General features: G+C 43.3%; 2 protein-coding genes and 1 long non-coding RNA gene across 24 annotated transcripts; 1 reads left to right on the forward strand and 2 right to left on the reverse strand.

Annotated features, from left to right (window-relative positions):
• Positions 1 to 183: 183 nt before the first annotated feature.
• On the reverse strand, positions 184 to 6,519 carry eed (embryonic ectoderm development). Its single transcript, XM_035759388.2, has 11 exons — positions 6,330 to 6,519; positions 5,603 to 5,755; positions 5,150 to 5,242; positions 4,837 to 5,028; positions 4,640 to 4,721; positions 4,368 to 4,459; positions 4,067 to 4,200; positions 3,349 to 3,454; positions 3,072 to 3,230; positions 2,780 to 2,853; positions 184 to 743 (listed from the first exon to the last, which is right to left on the reverse strand). Exons 1-11 carry the CDS (start codon positions 6,444 to 6,446, stop codon positions 617 to 619), a joined length of 1,329 nt encoding a protein of 442 aa, XP_035615281.2. The 5' UTR covers positions 6,447 to 6,519; the 3' UTR covers positions 184 to 616.
• A 2,927-nt stretch (positions 6,520 to 9,446) lies between these two features.
• nfkbiz (nuclear factor of kappa light polypeptide gene enhancer in B-cells inhibitor, zeta) lies at positions 9,447 to 19,659 on the forward strand. 2 transcript variants are annotated; one of them, XM_052515700.1, is made up of 12 exons: positions 9,449 to 9,763; positions 11,190 to 11,299; positions 11,420 to 11,444; positions 11,547 to 11,644; positions 12,547 to 12,890; positions 13,389 to 13,494; positions 13,707 to 13,853; positions 16,061 to 16,124; positions 16,315 to 16,487; positions 16,703 to 16,813; positions 17,941 to 18,108; positions 18,695 to 19,659. In XM_052515700.1, exons 1-12 carry the CDS (start codon positions 9,559 to 9,561, stop codon positions 18,746 to 18,748), a joined length of 1,605 nt encoding a protein of 534 aa, XP_052371660.1. In that variant the 5' UTR covers positions 9,449 to 9,558; the 3' UTR covers positions 18,749 to 19,659. The 2 variants fall into 2 exon arrangements, with proteins under 2 accessions (XP_052371661.1, XP_052371660.1); XM_052515701.1 differs by lacking the exons at positions 17,941 to 18,108; positions 18,695 to 19,659 and adding an exon at positions 17,031 to 17,175 and having other exon boundaries at positions 9,447 to 9,763.
• LOC127928554 (uncharacterized) lies at positions 16,701 to 17,888 on the reverse strand. 21 transcript variants are annotated; one of them, XR_008131585.1, is made up of 5 exons: positions 17,740 to 17,888; positions 17,337 to 17,429; positions 17,113 to 17,236; positions 16,896 to 16,988; positions 16,701 to 16,833 (listed from the first exon to the last, which is right to left on the reverse strand). It is a non-coding gene; the product is annotated as an uncharacterized LOC127928554 (long non-coding RNA). The 21 variants fall into 21 exon arrangements; XR_008131583.1 differs by having other exon boundaries at positions 17,337 to 17,460; XR_008131587.1 differs by having other exon boundaries at positions 17,678 to 17,792.
• Positions 19,660 to 19,688: the final 29 nt, after the last annotated feature.

Genomic DNA, 19,688 nt, shown 5'->3' on the forward strand with positions numbered 1-19,688 from the left:
GCTTCATTTATTTTCATGTTGAAAACGTTCATTTCTAGTGCATGAGATGCACTTTTGGGGCAGTTAACACCCAAACTGTCCCGCTACTAATTTTCTCCATGCATTCAGATGGCCTGGGCTTAGGGGACCATATATTTACTTAGAGTTTTCAAGCTTCAGTACCTCGGAATGAGACAAGAAGCCTTTAGAAAAATAGCATTTATTAAAGCCCATTAAAAAGTGAATAGTAAGCAAAGGGGAACTAAATAGCAAGAAGGGGAGAGAAAGCTTGAAGGGCTCCAGGGTTGTAGTCTGATTCTCCACCCTTCTCCCCAAATTGCGCACCTTTTCACCCCCCTCATGGATTTAATAAGGATGGGCTGGTATAAGTACAACCCGGAGAAGGGAAACAAAAGGAAAATAATTGGTGGGTTCCAGACACACATTTTTCTGTGCAGACCTGTAGCACCGTTGTCATGTTGGGAGTGGTTCCTGAGATGTTAAACAACACCTCCATTGGAAAGATCTGATGCAGACTACACACAGAAAATGTGTCCCTGGAAAATGTTTCTGGTTCTCGACAGCAAAGTGACTGGTCCGTCATAATAGAATAGGTTGCTCGTTGCCAATGTTGTCTTCATCGCAGGCGGTCCCAGCGCCAGATAGAGGCGTCGTCACAGACTGCAATCAGGATACTGCTGTCACGGCTGAAGCTGGTCTGTCTGATGGCAGAGGTGCATCTTGGGAGGGTGAGGATGGTGCACCTGAAACAGAGAGCCAGGTTAGAATGTATTTGGTGAAACAGAAAGACAGTGTCTCCGAAGATTGTTATAACTAAACTAAGAGACCACCGCCCGTCATTTCAAATGAGAACAAATGAGACAGTGGGCAGAACAAGGGGCTGGGCAGAGCCAAGCATGAGCTTGCGAGATCCTATTGGCGCGTTGTAGTATATATTTGCATATCGCTGTTAGTGAAAGCCTACTTTGAAGTGCACATGTGCAATATCTCAATTCGCCTTTGCAATCCTTTTAAACAATGCCATTTTCTTTTTGCTTTAGCAAAGGGTAAGGTCTTTCAAATTTAGTCCACTCTTGTTCGTAACATATTGCAGCTTTGGGAACAGAACTGTATTGAGGACAAACTGTTGAAAATGACAATTGCAGAATGTCGGACAAAATCCATCTTGCTCCAGCATCTCCCACTGCCGGCCACTTGGCTTTCTCTCACTATCATATTTGGTAGTGAATGGAAACGCCAAGCGGATGCTTCACATTTATACATCCCCTGAAATATCTGTCTAATTATTCTGTGAGGTCTCTGTCACAGCCCTGGAACATGATACATAACAAGGAGAGTGGTGCTCTACTGGCCTTCACTTCTCTCAGGCAGTCTACCATCTAGGCATGAACCACTGCTTCGGTGAGGTGTATTGGTGGGAGGTTAACTCTTAACTTTGCGGGTCCTCTACCTTCACGTACAGTGATGTAGTGAAATACATGTATTTAAATGACTAGTTGATCTACATTTTGCTTTAGCTTTGTGGTAGTTGAACTAAATTCAATTCTTGGTGTTTTCAGAAGTGAACTTTTTAGCAATTTCTTTTGTAAAAAAATAAAATATGGGTAAAGTAGGCAAAAATGTCCTTTCTCAGCATCAGACCCGTCTAATTCTCATTTGAAACATTTAGTTTAAAACCTCTTAGATGTTAAGTCCCCTGTATGGGGGGACTGAGCAGTTCTGACTGACATTTTGGTGTACAAAGCGCTCTGAACGCCATAGTGTCCTGTACCTTAAAGTCGCACAAAGACCCACTTTGTCTGCTCTCTGTTTCCACTCTCAGTGGCGTGGACTTGTGGGGTCTGAAACATGACACTTCATGTTCATAGGGAGTGATGTGTCACATTCTCTGGCCAATCGAGACAAAGAATTGATTTCCTCTGAGCAAGTGAGCCTGGGAAATGGCATATGACAGTCTGAGTCCAGCCGTTGTGGTTTCATCTCGCTGTGAAATTCTCAGCCGGATTTAGAGCTTTCAAAATAAAACAGTAAATTATTTCATAGTTGAAAGACCGCGTTCTCTTTGTCACAGACAGAAGTTGTAACGAGTCACACATTTGAATGGTGTCTCTGTGCTGCTCAGTGGACCTTTAGATCATATTTATTTCATTGTTAAGATATGGGAAATCTTATACTAAGTCGTTTAGAATTTGTTTGTTCATATTTGTACCAAGTACTTGTGTTCTAAAAAGAGAGTACACCTCAGAAAGTTCTAACATTTACCAGAAAGTCTAGTTCCAGACCTTTCTAAACTACACAACATTACCAGTTACTGTTTATGACCATGAAAAATGATTAGGTTTGGGTATGTCTATTTAGGAAAAAATACAAATGTTACCCTATATAATTAGGCTAAATTACAGATTGTTAACATACTGTATTGATGATCTTTCACAAAGTAGTTTGGATGTTGTGAACTACTTTTTCAAAGTAACTAGTTTAGTGTAGCTTAACTTCTTCTAGTGTGAAGTAATTGGTAGCTTGGTGAACTATATCTTCAGAGTAGCTTCCCCAACACCACCACATGTACAGTTTCCCTACAGACTCTTACTTTGCTTTGTGGGTGTCCTCTACCTCAAGGTCCCACACGTACAGTTTCCCTACAGACTCTTACTTTGCTTTGTGGGTGTCCTCTACCTCAAGGTCCCACACGTACAGTTTCCCTACAGACTCTTACTTTGCTTTGTGGGTGTCCTCTACCTCAAGGTCCCACACGTACAGTTTCCCTACAGACTCTTACTTTGCTTTGTGGGGGTCCTCTACCTCAAGGTCCCACACGTACAGTTTCCCCACTTGGTTTCCCAGAGCCAACATCTGTAGGACAAGACATGTGTTACTTCAATAGTCAAACAACTTTCTACGTGGAGACAATACTATACTTTATGTTTAATGTTAAACAACAAACTTGCATCTATTTAGTTATAAAGTTCCAACACCAAACCACTGTTTGCTTACAATACTGGGATGAACAGTAGCAGATAAGGGATTCCACAAAGCCACAGACACAACGGAAGGGGAAATATCATCTATACCTTCTGCCAGAAGTCCATGGAGAAACGCATGTACCAGATGTCACACTGGCTGTAGTCGAAGCGACCCAGGATTGTCACGTTGGACTCGTTTGGTTTGATGCGGTCAATATCGTCCTCCATCTTCCCTGGTTTCCAACACACGATAGCATTCTCACACGACTGGTCAGGGGAGGAACAGAACAAAGGAGTAGGGTTATGAGGGTCACAATGAGATCCACAACCTAATAACAGAATGTGACGTATTTGTGTTTGAACAAAAAGATTCTCACAGTCTTACCTTGGATAAAATCAGATCTCCCAGCCAGCGTACACAGTCCACATAGTTCCTGTGGATGTCTCTGGTAGAGAAGTCAGGGAAGTGGATCTTCTGAGAGACCCATGGCCTGTAAGAAGACAGAATCATCGGTTAAAGGACCAAACATTTTCAAGTTGAAAATCAACAGTTCGGGGCATCAGGTAGCCTAGTGGTTAGAGCGTTGGGCCAGTAACTGAAAGGGTGCTAGATCGAATCCCCAAGTTGACAATGTAAAAATCTGTCGTTCTGCCCCTGAACAAGGCAGTTAACCCACTATTCCTACACAGTCATTGTAAATAAGAATTTGTTCTTAACTGACTTGCCTAGTTAAATAAAAGATGTGAGATTCTGACTGTATCCTGGCAACACTGTACTATGTTTCTTTTATGCGGCAGCGTAGCCTAGTGGTTAGTGTTGGACTAGTAACCGGAAGGTTGCGAGTTCAATCCCCCGAGCTGACAAGGTACAAATCTGTCGTTCTGCCCCTGAACAGGCAGTTAACCCACTGTTCCCAGGCCGTCATTGAAAATAAGAATATGTTCTTAACTGACTTGCCTGGTTAAATAAAGGTAAAATTTAAAAAATGTAATTGTTCAGCCCTGTTATTTGATCGTGCTTTGTTGTGTGTAAAAGTCTGCTGAATGACTGAAATATACATGGGAATACACATACATTTGTTGCCCACAACCAATATGTTCACCTGTTTGTCTTGGAAGGGTTGTATTCATAGGACCCGTGAATGGCTTTCTGCATCCTCTCTGAGTTGATCGTCCAGAGCTTCAGAGAGTGGTCCATTCCACACGACATGATCTTCTCACCTAGCAGGTCAAAGTCCTGGCGCAGAGACATTTTTCATTATTATATCATTCATCTCTCATTTCTTTTTCTGTGTGATCCATATTGTATCGCAATTTTCAATGGTCACATACACATAGAAATCCCTGACTTCTATTGATCAAGAAAGCCAGTAAGAGATGGTTGTGGTCATGTCGTGTACTCACTGCGCTGAGGACTTCATCTCTATGTCCCTCTACACCTCCAAAGATGGCCACCAGTGTGTCTGTTTGGATGTTCCACAGACGAAGGGCGTGGTCTAAAGGCAAAACACAAAGCTGATGAGATATTCACACAGTCGATTTTATGTCAAGTCATTCTGTTAATGATGTAAATACATACAGATTATAAATCATTCCTAAATGTAAATCGTTTAGTTCTCAAAAAGTCAGGTCAGTCGAAAATATGAAGTCCAAGCTATGGTGTCTAGGTGTTCTACCTTTGCTGACAGATAGCAGGAGGTTGGGGTCTCTGGGGTGGAACTTGAGCTCGTTGATGGCGTTCCCGTGACCCACATAGTGCTGCATTAAAAAACAACAAAACTATTCAGAGATGGCACAACTAATCCCTCCCTTATGCACGAATGTAAATTCCATCCCTGGTGTATCGGATACAACTACTTGGAAATTGACCCACCTTGATACACTGCATGGTGATGTGGTTGATGACCCGAATGATGCCACGTGACCCCGCCACGGCCAGGAGGGGATGGCTTGTACTGGTGTCAAAGGTCCAGGCGCAGGTGTAGAAGTTCTCATCTGCATCAGCATCCACGTATGACTGCAGGAGTCGGATCTCTCCTTGGGAATGGCACTCGTACAGGGTTACCTGGTAAATTAAGGACATCACATAATCAGCAGTGACAGGTGGCACATGAGTCTGTATTTTACACCACATGTTTTGGCTATTACACTTTCAACATGGTTTATGTGATGCCAAAGATACTTACTCTGTTGCTCCCAACAGTAGCAAACACCAGCGGGTCCCCTTCTTTACTGTGCCAGTTGAACTGGACCCCAAATAATGGCTGGCCATGGTCCTCCTGTGTAAAGAACAAGTTAATTATGAGTTGAGCTCATGGTCAAGGTGATGAGGTAGCCCTGAGACTTCAAAATCCGTGTTAATCTCGGCCCTAGTGGGAATTCCCTCTTGGTCTAATGGTCAAGACATTGGTTTCTGCTGTTGGAGACCTGGGTTCAGAGCCCACCCGTAACATTAGAACACCTTCATTCAGCTGTTTACAACTCACACAGTATCATATAAACACACATACTTAGAACAGGCATGCCAAGTCCAAGGCTGAGATTATGACATTTCTGGAATCAAAATTAGGCCTATTGATAAGATGTGACATGTCTGCAGTTGGAAATGATTGGAAATATTATTGATAAGATGGGCTCACCCTGAGGCTGTTGACGCACTTGAAGGAGTATTTGCACTTCTTTGATTTCCACTTGCCCTTGCCCCAGCTCTTCCTGCCTGGAGCGTTGGCTGTGTTGGTGGGTGTGTCTGGACGCTCCACATTGGTCCCACTCTCAACGCTGACAGCATCATCCTACAAACACAAATTATAGCAACATGAGATGTGGTTGATGCGTTTGCAACCTGCAATGGATGTTCTGCACCCCGTTTTCGACTACACTGGTGTCAGAAGTGGGATGGCCTACCATGAGGGGCTTGAGATAGACTAGAAAAACTAAACTGACTAAACTGACAACTGGCTAATGATTATCTACTTGGACAATCCCAGAAGGGTCCATAGCTTGATAGCTAACACTACCTAGAGAGCATAACTAGCCAGCTAGCTATTTTAGGTGGAGGCCCTTTGCAGTGTTGCCTCGAATCCCTTGCTCGTTGAATGATCATTTTCTTATTTCCTGTTCTGGAATGTTTGAAAGGGAAATAACCACAACTAACGTTAACTAGGTATCTATAGCTAAAGAAATACAAATCTAGGCCTAGTTGAAACAAAGGGCAAGGCCCAGCTATCATCACGAACTCCAAAATCAACTACCAGTCGCTTGCTAGTTAGCTTGCTAGCTATGAAAAGTTAGGCTAACATTAGCTACTTAGCTAGCTAACCATTTTTCATGTCCGCGCCGATACAAACAGAACAAAACCGAATTTACATTCTCATCTGCAGAGAGATCGGGATTACTGTTTTCATCACTGCTCAGCTTCTGCTTTTTTGTCGGCATCTCCTTTCCCGCTTCGGTAGGGGTCTCGGACATGTTCTCCCTCCTCATCTTCTGTCCTTCTCAGATTCAATCATAGCGCGACCGCGGAGAATAACTTCCGGGTCTTTTATGTCCTTTGGTCTTCACAATAAAAGTCCCAGGCAAGCCAGAGACGGAAGAGGAGGCAAGATACCCCGCTCTCCGTTTGTTCCTAGTTCAATAAAAGCCAATGAACTAAGTAGACCAGACCCACCTACTATTGCATTGGTGTCTATGGGAGACACCCGTTAATTAAGTAGACCGGAACCAAGTGACCATACATACATGGTCACTGTGTTGGGGCGACAGGTAGCCTTGATTTAGCCCACTGCAGTAAAAGGTTAAACAAGTTAACATTCACAAGGCTGCAGGGCTAGAGGGATTACCAGGACACATACTACACTGACATTTCCAACCTCTGTCTGACCCCGTTTGTATTAAATCAAATCAAAATGTCTTTGTCACATACACGTGTTTAGCAGATGTTATTGCGGGTGTAGCGAACAGCTTGTGTTTCTAGCTCCAACAGTGCAGTAATATCTAACAAGTAATATCTAACAATACACAGAATCTAAAGTAAAGGAATGGAATTAAGAATATATAAATATTTGGACAAGCAATGTCAGAGCGGCATAGACTTAAGATACAGTAGAATAGGATAGAATACAGTATACACATATGAGATGAGTAATGTAAGATATGTAAACATTATTAATGTGACAAGTGTTCCATTATTAAAGTGGCCATTGATTTCAAGTCTATTTATATAGGGCAGCAGCCTCTAATGTGCTAGTTATTGCTGTTTAACAGTCTGAGGATCTTGAGATAGAAGCTGTTTTTCAGTCTCTCGTTCTCAGCTTTGATGCACCTGTACTGACCTCGCTTTCTGGATGATAGCGGTGTGAACAGGCAGTGGCTCGGTTGGTTGTTGTCCTTGATTATCTTTTTGGCCTTCCTGTGACATTGGGTGGTGTAGGTGTCCTGGAGGGCAGGTAGCTTCCCCCGGTGATGCGTTGGACAGACCGCACCACCCTCTGGAGAGCCCTGCGGTTGCGGGCGGTGCAGTTGCCGTACCAGGCTCTCAATTGTGCATCTGTAAAAGTTTGTGAGGGTTTTACGTACCTTGTTTCAAGCAAACCACCATAGTCCCTGTGCCTAAGAACACCAGGCCCGTAGCACTCACATCCGTAGCTCTGAAATGCTTTGAAAGGCTGGTCATGGCTCATATCCATACCACCATCCAGGAAACCCGGGACTCACTCCAATTCACATACCGCCCCAACAGATCCACAGATAATGCAATCTCTATTGCACTCCACACTGCCCTTTCCCACTTGGACAAAAGGAACCCCTACGTGAGAATGCTGTTTATTGACAACAGCTCAGCGTTCAACACCATATTTCCCTCCAAGCTCATCACTAAACTAAGGACCCTGGGACTGAACACCTGCCTCTGCAACAGGATGTTGGTCTTCCTGACGGGTCGCCCCCAGGATGTGAGGGTAGGCAACAATACATCCACCACACTGACTCTCAACACGAGGGCTGGGGTGCGTGCTCAGTCGCCTCCTGTACTCCCTGTTCATCCATGACTGTGTGGCCGCGCACGACTCCAACGCCATCATTAAGATTGCCGACGACGCAACGGTGGTAGGTCTAATCACCGACGACAGTGAGACAGCCTATAGGGAGGTGGTCAGAGACCAGGCAATGTGGGCAAGACAAGGGAGCTTATCGTGGACTACATGAAATTAAGGGCCGGACACGCCCCATTCACATCGACGGGGCTGTAGTGGAGGGGGCCGAGAGCTTCAAGTTCCTTGGTGTCCACATCACTACGGACCTATCATGGTCCAAACACACCAACACAGTTGTGAAGAGGGCACAACAATGCCTCTTCTTCCTCAGGAGGCCGAAAAGATTTGGCATGGGCCCTCGGATCCTTAAAGAGGATCTGAGGGCATCTTAACTGGCTGCAACCCCTCTTGTTATAGCAACTGCTCGGCATCTGACTGCAAGGCACTACAGAGGGAAGTGCATAAGGCCCAGTACCTCACTGGGGCCGAACTCCCTGCCATACAGGACCTCTATACCAGGCGGTGTCAGAGGAAGGCCCTAGTAATAGTCAAAGACTCCAACCACCAAAGGTATAGACTGTTCTCTCTACTACCACACGGCATGCGGTAGTGGACCGCCAAGTCTGACCAAAAGGCTCCTGAACAGCTTCTACCCCAAAGCCATACGACTACTGAACAGTTAATCAAATGGCCACCTGGACTATTTACATGGACCCCTTTGTTATTTATTAATCTTAATTGTTTTGTACTGACTCCCTTGCACTGGCTCTACGCACACTCACTATACTCTACCCACATGCTCACATACTAGACTGACACTCCAACTCACTCACACACACACACACACATTTTGATGCCACTCACACATAGACACACGTTCACACTTCACATATGCTGCTGCTACTGTTTACTGTTTATATATCCGTTTATATATATATGCCTAGTCACTTTTACCCTTACCCACAGGTACAAACTGTATTACCTCAACTACCTCAACTACCTCGTACGCCCGGCACATTGACTCCATACTGGTACTCCTTGTATACAGCCTCAATATTGTTTGACTATTTCCTTTTTTATTTAGCAAAAATGTGTCTTACTTTTTAACTGCACGGTTGGGAATGGACTCGTACATCAGCATTTCACTGTAAAGTCTCTACACCTGTTGTATTCGGTGCATGTGACCAATACAATTGTATTTAAGTTGAACTTACCATTTTTTCAATGGTTTCTTTGGTCTAGCCTACATGCTTGTGAGCGTTGGCTACACTGGTGTCAGAGGTGGGATGGTGACTTTGATCCCACTTCTGTGAAAATGGACAATAAAGATGGTTTTCTATTCTATTTGTGTTGCTTTGTTCTGCTTTGCTCTGTTCCGGTTTGGCTACTTTTGTAGAACGTCCTCGGGCAGATCTGGAACGCGCCCAATGCGTAATTCAAGTAGGCTACAAGCGCACTCGCTTTTGTGCGCTTCTGAAGGTACAGTAGTCACATGATCCAAACGGGAACAAACTCCATTGGAACTCTTGATAGTGCATACATAGTGATCTATCTCTGAGCGCAACATGATCATCGACAGAATTATCGAGAACGGCCTGAATCTTGTGCATCCAGGGACTGTTGTAACGAGCCCCGTGTATTTGGGGTCTTTTTACCAGGATACCTCACCTGCAACGGAGATCAACAACTCTCTCTGTGCGCCAAACGAGTTTGATGGCTGGGGAAAGGTTGGGAGCCCGACTCCGCCAACTGCAGACAGTGCCACGAACGGTAAAATAAAACCCTCATTTTTAGAAATCAATATACATATTTGTAATTGTTGTTATTTTTCCTCTAAGCAGACTATTGTGGTAATAATGATAGGCTGGCTACTTTATTATCCGATAATAATTATTGAAGTTAATGGTTACTTCCTTATTAGCCTACTTCTGGAACACCGAAAAGAACATTGCGTTAGTGACACGGAGGATTACTGATCATGGGCAGTGGTGGAAAAATTACCCAATTGTCATACTTGTGTAAAAGTAAAGATACCTTCATAGAAAATTCACGCAAGAAAAGTCAGTCACCCAGTAAAATCTTATTTGAGTAAAAGTTTTAAAGTATATGGTTTTAAATATACTTAAGTTTCAAAAGGAAATGTAATTGCTTAAATATAGTTAAGTATAAATCATTTCAAATTCCTTATATTAAGCAAACCAGATGGCAGCACTTTTTTTTTTTTTAAATTTACGGATAGCCAGGGGCACGCTCCCACATAGACATCATTTAGATCAGAGGCGGTAGGGATGACTAGGGATGTTCTCTTGAGAAGTGTGTGAATTAGACCATTTTCCTGTCCTGCTAAGTATTCCAAATGTAACGAGTACATTTTGTTGTCAGGGAAAATGTATGGAGTAAAAAGTACATAATTTTCATTAGGAATGTGGTAAAGTAAAATTTGTCAAAAAATATAAAAAGTACAGATACCCCCAAAAACGACTTAAGTGGTAGTTTTAAGCATTTTTACTTAAGCACTTTACACCACTGATCATGGTTAGACCCAAAATCATATTTAGACCTATAATAGCACTTTACAATGGAAGAGCAAGGTAGATACATTGTGCTATTTGAATGGCAGAGGAAAGTCAACAGTTGCTGTCATTTGGTGACGGTTGTAGATAAGTGTGAATTTGGCATGAGCTCCGCTAGCTGTGGAAATAGGGGAAGTGTGAGGTCGCGTTCCAGGTCGTCTTGCCCATTTTAGAATGTTTCTTTATACACTGCAGTATGAAGGTTGTGTTTCTGAGTTGTTTAGAATACCTGAGATTCTGATGTTGATAAAGCCTGACTTCTGAGACAGTTCTCCAGACATAATGAGATTTAATCATCTGTGCAGATCAAGCAACTTCAACGACTTTATGGACGTGTCTCTTTTTGTAGCTTCCACGCCCTGTTGAATAACAATGAGTATTTGAGCTCCTGTGCTTGAACTTGGCAGGCAGGGTTCCCAGGAACTGTATGAATGTATCCTACCACTATAGATATATCATACATCAATGGCTTTTTGAAAATGAGCATTTTATGGATTGCTGAGTGTACCTTTAATTCAACACAACCACTTTTGCCTCAATAGCAAACGAATCAAAATTAGTGTTTATTTCAAACTTGTCTTGGGATCAAAGATTCTCATCGGTCCTATTTATACCTGTTGCAGAGTGTTCCATGAGTGAGGTGCGGTCTTTTGGCCGTTTCCAAGGTGTACGGGTGAAGAATACAGTGAAAGAACTCATCATGCAGAAGCGCCTTAGCAACCAAACTGTACAGGTAAATTCAATTATGTTATGTTATTGTTCTGCTAGTTTGTGTAAATATTATGGTTAGCTTGCATATATTTAGCTTACATCTGTCCATATTTTCATGATCTCTGTTTTTCTTCATGTCCAGCAATACTCTGAGGGAGAATACACAGGTAATATTAACGTTTTATCAACACACATTATCCAGAAATACTGTACATACAGTACATTATAATATCATGTGCAAATGTTGTTTTTTGTTCGTTATCGTGTAGAGTTGACCTCCCTTCTTCAAGGGCATAAGAGGACTGGGGACTTCAGCTTGATTTCCGATTCACCTGCTAAAAGACTTGCTACTGCAAAGGCAATCCTGGTAATTGTTTGCTTTTGGTTCTAATGTTATTTTAATTGAGTCCCCTTTAACTTTTCCCACGGTTCTTGGTGTTCAGGCAAGGGTTGGTTTCATAGACCCAGGTTAAATACATCCAGGGATATTCCTCTGGTTTAGCTAATGAAGAACTAGTGAAAACCACAAACTCTCATGCAGGTCACATTGTTATAGCTACAAACTATATTGTGTGATATGACCGACCACTTCAATAGCCCAATTCCATTTCTCCTTTTCTGTGTAGTCTGATGTCACTTCACTTGCTCAGTTCCCCTCCGGGTAAATCCCAGTGAGACTGAGTTACGGCCTCCAGCCTGAGGGCTATTTCAGAACTCCAAATTAGGAATACAGTTTGGCGATGTTATCATGCATATAGATGTGTGTCTCATATAAACTCTGTTGTTTTGGAGTGGAAGGAACCCAACTGCAAATATCTTTCTTCCTTATTGTTTACCTTTCATGACAGGAAATTTACTTAAAGCAGCAAATCCCAATCATTGGTTGAAACAATAACAAAGCGTCCTCATTCTAAACCTCTGAGGGATTGGTGCTGGAGAAATGTAACCACTCTCAAATGTATAGACTGAGCTATGGATGTAAGGACTGACCATCCATGATATGAAAATCATAGTTTAACCAGGCTGTATCACATCCGGACGTAATCGGGAGTCCCAAAGGGCTGCGTACCATAGGCCCAGTGTCGTCCGAGTTTGGCCGGGGGGGCGTCATTGTAAATAAGAATTTGTTCTTATCTGACTTGCCTAGTTAAATATAAAATTTTTTTTAAAATAATCAATGGGTACATACAGTTCATTTACACGTCCAAAAATGGATGTATCATCTGCAGATTAGCCCTTTTAAGTATTTACCATCCACTTCTCTTTCAGAGTCTGAGCCCTCCAGAGGGATGCACACTGGACATTGACTTCATGGAACTGGGATATGAGTCCATGAAATCAGAGACCTCCCCACAAGAGACCCTCCCTGACCCCTTCAGCCTCATCGACTATCAGTCCCTCTACCCTCAAACCCACATGCCACAAGCAATGGGAAACTCCTATGTCCCCCAGCCTTTCATAGCACCGCTAACCCCAAAGGGTGTTTGGCCATTGGCTCAGTTTGCTGAAGGGGAGCCGACGTCCTTCTTTCAATGGCAGATACGACAGGAAGAGGAGAAGTTGGCAGGGCTCACCCCCGAGATGCTCACAAGCCAGGATAATGATGGAGACACGTCAGTTTGTGTAGTATTCATCAACCCCTTGTATACATTTGCCTTTTGTAGATCTAAGCAACTACGCATACTCAACTCAGTTATTTTTCTAACCCAGTGGCCTCCAACTCTGGTCCTGGGGAGGTACGGGTGTGCAGGGTTTTGTTCCAGCCTAGCACAGTGTTTGAACACAAACCTGCCACACCCTGTAGCTCTCCAGGAACAAGGATGTTAGTGACCACTGTTGTAATCCATCATGTGACCTATGCTTGCCAGACATTTATACTCTTAGAAAAAAGCTGCTATCTAGAACCTAAAAGGGTTCTTCGGTTGTCCCAATAGGATAACCCTTTGATGAACCCCTTTTGGTTCCATATAGAACACTTTTGGTTCCAAGTAGAACCCTTTCCACAGAGGGTTCTATATGGAACCAAAGGGAGTTCTCCTATGGGGAGAGCCGAAGAACCCCTTTGGAACCCTTTTGTCTTAGTTTAGATTTTTTTATCTCTGTGTTGCCAGATTCTTGCACATAGCTGTGGCACAGGGCAGAAGGGCTCTAGCTTATGTGCTGGCCAGCAAGATGGCTACTGTCGGCATGCTGGATATGAAGGAGCACAATGGCCAGGTAAGGATTTACATTCTCACGCCCAATTCTAAATGGACCCCTAGCCCCAGAGACTTCTGCCACACACACACACACACGAGTGCCGAGGAGCTAGTGGCTATGGGTTGATTTGGAATTGGTCACAAGGGCGCAGTTATGATTACAACTGGGATATCATCTGAAAAGGAGGATTTTCAACATTTGATCTTTTTTGTCTTTTGTTTTGTACCCAGAGTGCCCTTCAATTGAGCGTGGCAGCCAATCAACATCTGATAGTGCAGGACCTGTTGGCCCAGGGGGCTCAGATCAACACCACTGACTGCTGGGGCCGCTCCCCTCTGCATGTGTGTGCAGAGAAGGGCCACGCTCTCACTCTCCAGGTCTCTGACTTTCCCACTGTGGCACATACTAAAAGTGTGATATGAATAGGGGCTCTGGATTTAATCTGACCACATCACGTTCTAGCCTTATTTCACAACTTCTGTTTGAGTTATCACTGCAGCCAGTCAACCTTAGCAGTTAGATAACCCAGTGCTCCTCAGTGGCGCAGCGGTCTAAGTCACTGCATCTCAGTGCTAGAGGTGTCACTACAGACCCTGGTTTGATCCCAGGCTGTATCACAACCGGCCGTGATCGGGAGTCCTATAGGGCGGCACACAATTGGCCCAGCTTCATCCGGGTTAGGGGAGGTTTTTTCCGGGGTAGGCCGTCATTATAAAATAATAATTAGTTCTTTATCTGACTTTCCTAGTTAAATGAAAATGAATGAAATACAAATCAAAGATAGTCAGGGAAGTGTCATGCACATAGACCAGTGTAAGCAATACAGTGACTAAGGTCTGGTTTCAGTGATGGACTCTTTTGGTATAGAGGAACTGCCTACGTCACTACTTTATCAGCTTGAATAAAATACTAAATAGTAGCTAGCAATATGGAGATCAGAGGTTATTTTTAATGAGTGCATTTCACAAGTGGCTAGTTTGCATCAACTACCTGAACTAAAACAACTGCAAAGGTTGTGCCTGCAAATTTAGGTTTTGACTCAAGTTGTTCTGGCATTTGTGAGGCAAAACCCCAGATGTAGTTTTCCCTTATCAATGTAGGCAGTGACTTAGTTCCTCGTTGCCAAAAGAGTCCATCATTGAAACAACATCCTACTCACTGTGTTGCCCAGGGTCGGGTCTTCACAACTAAAGTGAACATACCTCATCATACAGAGACTATGGTATGAAAGGTTTGAATAAAGGTCTGAAAACATGATGATTGTTGAACACAATCTCTGTTTTTATTATTATTATTATTATTATTATTATTATTATAATACAAAAGGTTTGGCAACTTTAATCAACGTCTTGGCACTAGAGGAAGGAAATAGTGGTTGGAAGAGAAGTCAGGGAAAACACTGAGCCGTAGGGATGTGAGTTCTCTCTCTTAATAACACTGGTTGCCAATCACAGCAAACAAAGTTAACGTTTTTACCAGGAGCCTTGTTTGTTAATGTATGAATGGAAAAGCTAGGTTTATGATCGCCTGAACAACGATCCTTTTATGTCTTCACCAGATGACTTGAACATAGTCTGATACAGTATGTCCTCTGCACTGTGCAACCTTGGTTTTCAGGGTATTTTACCCCTGCTAGTTTCAAGAAGTAAAACCACAGGTTGGTTGTCAATGGTCGATTGTTCTAGCCTTCCAGTATATGGAAATAAGGCGGGGTTATTTACCCCCCCTGCACGCTCATGCCCAAATGCAACAAAAAAAGTGTAGAGAACTCAGGTGATGTATGCACAATCAGAAGAGATCTGTCAGCAACTTACTGATGCCATTTTGATAAGAATATATGCAAATTTGGCTCATGACTCAATGAATGGATTTATAGGTTTCACTGAAACGTTGCCATCTTGATTATCTGTGATAAACGGTGCCCTTTTCAGTGATTTTTATCTTTCAATTGGAATTTTGTCTCACTGTGTTTGATGTTCCTCCTGACTTGGAATGTTTTGTTGTGTCCCATAGCAACAGTTGTTCTGTATCGGGTTAGATCGCAGGTAGTGACTTCCTCATCAGCTGATAACATATATAACAGCCAGCCAATCACAGAGCATTTCCTCAAAACAACTCCTGGGACAAAATCCCCCTTTCTTTGAAAAACTGGTTTAACAACAGATGTGCTTCTGCTAAAAGGTCACGGCAAATGCACTCCCAGCCTATCAAACATTAACCGTCAACAGAACATGGCACGCTAAACCTCCCAATCATTAACGCCTATTAATCTGTTACTCAACTGGTCCTGGATAACTCTCACAACAGTTGTTGTCGGATACTATTGCATTAAGGAAGAACAGGCGCTGCTGATGAATGGCTGGCATATACTATCTCCTTCAGATCTCTAGAACTAAACATTGACACTGTCGTCGTTAGCGATGACATGTTTTACCATGACTAGCTAATTCCACAGTTGTACCTTAACACAAGTGTGTGTGTGTGTGTTTGTTTTTAAAATTGAAATCAAAAGTTCTTCCTGTTATACCCATCTGCCCTTTATCCCCCTGTTTAACATTTTCCTTCACTCTCTCTCTTCCCGTAGACCATCCAAAGAGCTCTGAAGGGTAAAGGGCAGGAGCTTAGTGTGGAAGAAGTCAACTATGATGGTGAGTCAGAGTTGCTCAGAACTATGACCTGTCAGGATTGCTCATAATCCTCTATACAATAAAACAGGTGAGGCAACCTGCGTCTCAACCCAAGGCTGAGTCGCAAACTACGACAGTCAACATTATTTAACCGTCATAACGGCAAAATAAATACTACCTCCCCAATGCCTCAACCTGCTCTTCTCTCCAGGCCTAACTCCTCTTCAGACAGCGGTCCGGTCTCACAATGCGGTTGTCCAGGAGTTGGGCCGTATGGCGGCGACCCCCCAGTCCCCTGGGGAGGTGGAGTTGATGCAGAGAAGGAAGCTACTGAGACAGTGTGTCAACACACTGCTGCTCATGGGAGCCTCCTGTGCAACTAAGGTGAGTTTGAGTAGCCTGGTCCCAAATCTGTCTGATGCCTTGTCAACTCCAACCTTACCAACTCCTACGGTCATAGGAGTTGACAAGGCATCATAAACCGATCTGAAACCAGGCTAGAGGTTGAGAATCTTTTCATGTATGATTTTTGCGTATCATTCTTTGGCAGCATAGCCCATTCCATACAGTCTGACCGTACTTGTGTCTTTTTCCAACAGGATCATAAAAGTGGCCGCACCTCCCTGCACATGGCTTCTCAGGAGGCCAATGTGGAGCTTTTACGCATCTTCCTCGACCAGCCAGACTCTCTGTCTATCGTCAATGTCAAGGTGAGATACTACTACATTACCTAATGTCAAGGTGAGATACTGCTACATTACCTAATGTCAAGGTGAGATACTGCTACATTACCTAATGTCAAGGTGAGATACTGCTACAGTACCTAATGTCAAGGTGAGATACTGCTACAGTACCTAATGTCAAGGTGAGATACTGCTACAGTACCTAATGTCAAGGTGAGATACTGCTACATTACCTAATGTCAAGGTGAGATACTACTACATTACCTAATGTCAAGGTGAGATACTGCTACAGTACCTAATGTCAAGGTGAGATACTGCTACATTACCTAATGTCAAGGTGAGATACTGCTACAGTACCTAATGTCAAGGTGAGATACTGCTACAGTACCTAATGTCAAGGTGAGATACTGCTACAGTACCTAATGTCAAGGTGAGATACTGCTACAGTACCTAATGTCAAGGTGAGATACTGCCACAGTACCTAATGTCAAGGTGAGATACTGCTACAGTACCTAATGTCAAGGTGAGTGAGATACTGCTGCCACAGTACCTAATGTCAAGGTGAGATACTGCTACAGTACCTAATGTCAAGGTGAGATACTGCTACAGTACCTAATGTCAAGGTGAGATACTGCCACAGTACCTAATGTCAAGGTGAGATACTGCCACAGTACCTAATGTCAAGGTGAGATACTGCTACAGTACCTAATGTCAAGGTGAGATACTGCTACAGTACCTAATGTCAAGGTGAGATACTGCTACAGTACCTAATGTCAAGGTGAGATACTGCTACAGTACCTAATGTCAAGGTGAGATACTGCTACAGTACCTAATGTCAAGGTGAGATACTGCTACAGTACCTAATGTCAAGGTGAGATACTGCTACAGTACCTAATGTCAAGGTGAGATACTGCTACAGTACCTAATGTCAAGGTGAGATACTGCTACAGTACCTAATGTCAAGGTGAGATACTGCTACAGTACCTAATGTCAAGGTGAGGTCTCGCCTCTCTCTGGAAAACAAACGAACATGATAACAAATGGGCGTGCTGGCTCAAATTCTGAGCTGACAAACAGTGTTCCCATTGTTCATTGTTTTTTGGTCATCAGGAGGTAAGTGAACTAAACCCTCTAACATGAGTTCTGTCTACCAGGCATTCAGTGGAAACACAGCGCTGCACTTTGCCAGTTCTGTACATGGTCGCCTGACTCAGGTAGATGCTGTGAAACTGCTGATGAGGAGAGGGGCCGACCCCAGCTCCAAGAACCTGGAGAATGAGCAACCTGCCCAGCTGGTGGCTGAAGGGCCCGTCGGAGACCAGGTGAATAATGACCCAAAATGGTTCTTCGGGTGTCCCCCTTCTGTAGAAATGGCTCTACGCGGAACCCCAAAAGGTTCTACCTGGAACTAAAAAGGTTCAAACATGGAACCAAAAAGGGTTCTTCAAATGGTTCTCATATGGGGATAGCTGAATAAACTTTTTTAGGTTCTAGATAGTATTATTTTTTCTAAGAGTGTAAGCACATCCCTAAATAAGGTACAAAAAGTACAGCATGGTTCTACGTTGATGCCATTGCCTGGAAATATATATATAAGATACCAGCACACGGTTGAATCGTCCCTCTGTGGGAGTATTTAAGTGTTCTTGTATCCATCTTTCAGGTGAATATTCTCATGTCGTTGTTTTACTATCATGTAATCATTATTTAACCAGGCAAGTCGACTGAGAACCTTTTATCAATTACTATTAAGGTCTGTCTGAGACGCAAACACAGAGACGCAGTAAAAACACAACAGGAAGAACACACAAGTTCACGTGTTAGACTGGCAGACATTCAAAACACACACACACACTTCAACAAGATGGGACTGTATTGTAATAATGTGCCTCTGGTTGTTTCTCTTAGGTGCGGCGTATCCTGAAGGGGAAAGGCTACCAGGCCCGGTCTGCTGCCCAGTAGGATGCAATCTCCTGTCCAGAAACACTGTCAGTCAGACAGTCCAGTCTACGTAGAAATTATTTGCCATCGTATGTATGGCAGATGTCAGTTGTTTCAATGAAACAGTGAATGTTGTTCGCTACAGTGTAGTGTATTTTGCGGTAACCATGTGATCGTCTACCTTAAAGGGGCAATCTGCAGTTGTTACATCCATTTTTAGACTTGTAAATTATTCAAATGTACCCATTGTTTCTTGGCGAATATAACTTATACATTCATCATGAGCTTAGTTCAACTGTCGTACCCCATCAGAACCCAAAATATATATGCTTGTTTTACTCCAATGTTTGTAAACAAAGTACATGGTAACAAACACTATAAACAGTAGCTTCAAAATATGGTTCAAGCTATAATGTTGATATCACGGATGATTACTCGTTAGCCGTGCCTATGAATTTGAGTGTTAACATTTCTCTAGCCCCGTCCCTCAGCTTTTTACTGAAACGGGCAGGGAATACGCTTTGTTTTTGTTTCAACTGCTGATTGCCGCTTTAAGGAATGACGCCTGAAGGGGTTTTCACCACTAAACCACTTTGGGTTGAGTCACAGGTAGACTCACCTGTAATGCCGGTGTGAAACACCTTGAGCTGGAATGTGCATTGTAGCTAGGGCTTGACCACATAGTAACAGTGTACTGTAGCTAGGGCTTGACCACATAGTAACAGTGTACTGTAGCTAGGGCTTGACCACATAGTAACAGTGTACTGTAGCTAGGGCTTGACCACATAGTAAGTGTACTGTAGCTAGGGCTTGACCACATAGTAACAGTGTACTGTAGCTAGGGCTTGACCACATAGTAACAGTGTACTGTAGCTAGGGCTTGACCACATAGTAACAGTGTACTGTAGCTAGGGCTTGACCACATAGTAACAGTGTATGTGTAGCTAGTAACAGGCTTGAC

Source organism: Oncorhynchus keta, unplaced genomic scaffold (genome assembly GCF_023373465.1).
Source record: "Oncorhynchus keta strain PuntledgeMale-10-30-2019 unplaced genomic scaffold, Oket_V2 Un_scaffold_29839_pilon_pilon, whole genome shotgun sequence".
Taxonomy (NCBI): domain Eukaryota; kingdom Metazoa; phylum Chordata; class Actinopteri; order Salmoniformes; family Salmonidae; genus Oncorhynchus; species Oncorhynchus keta.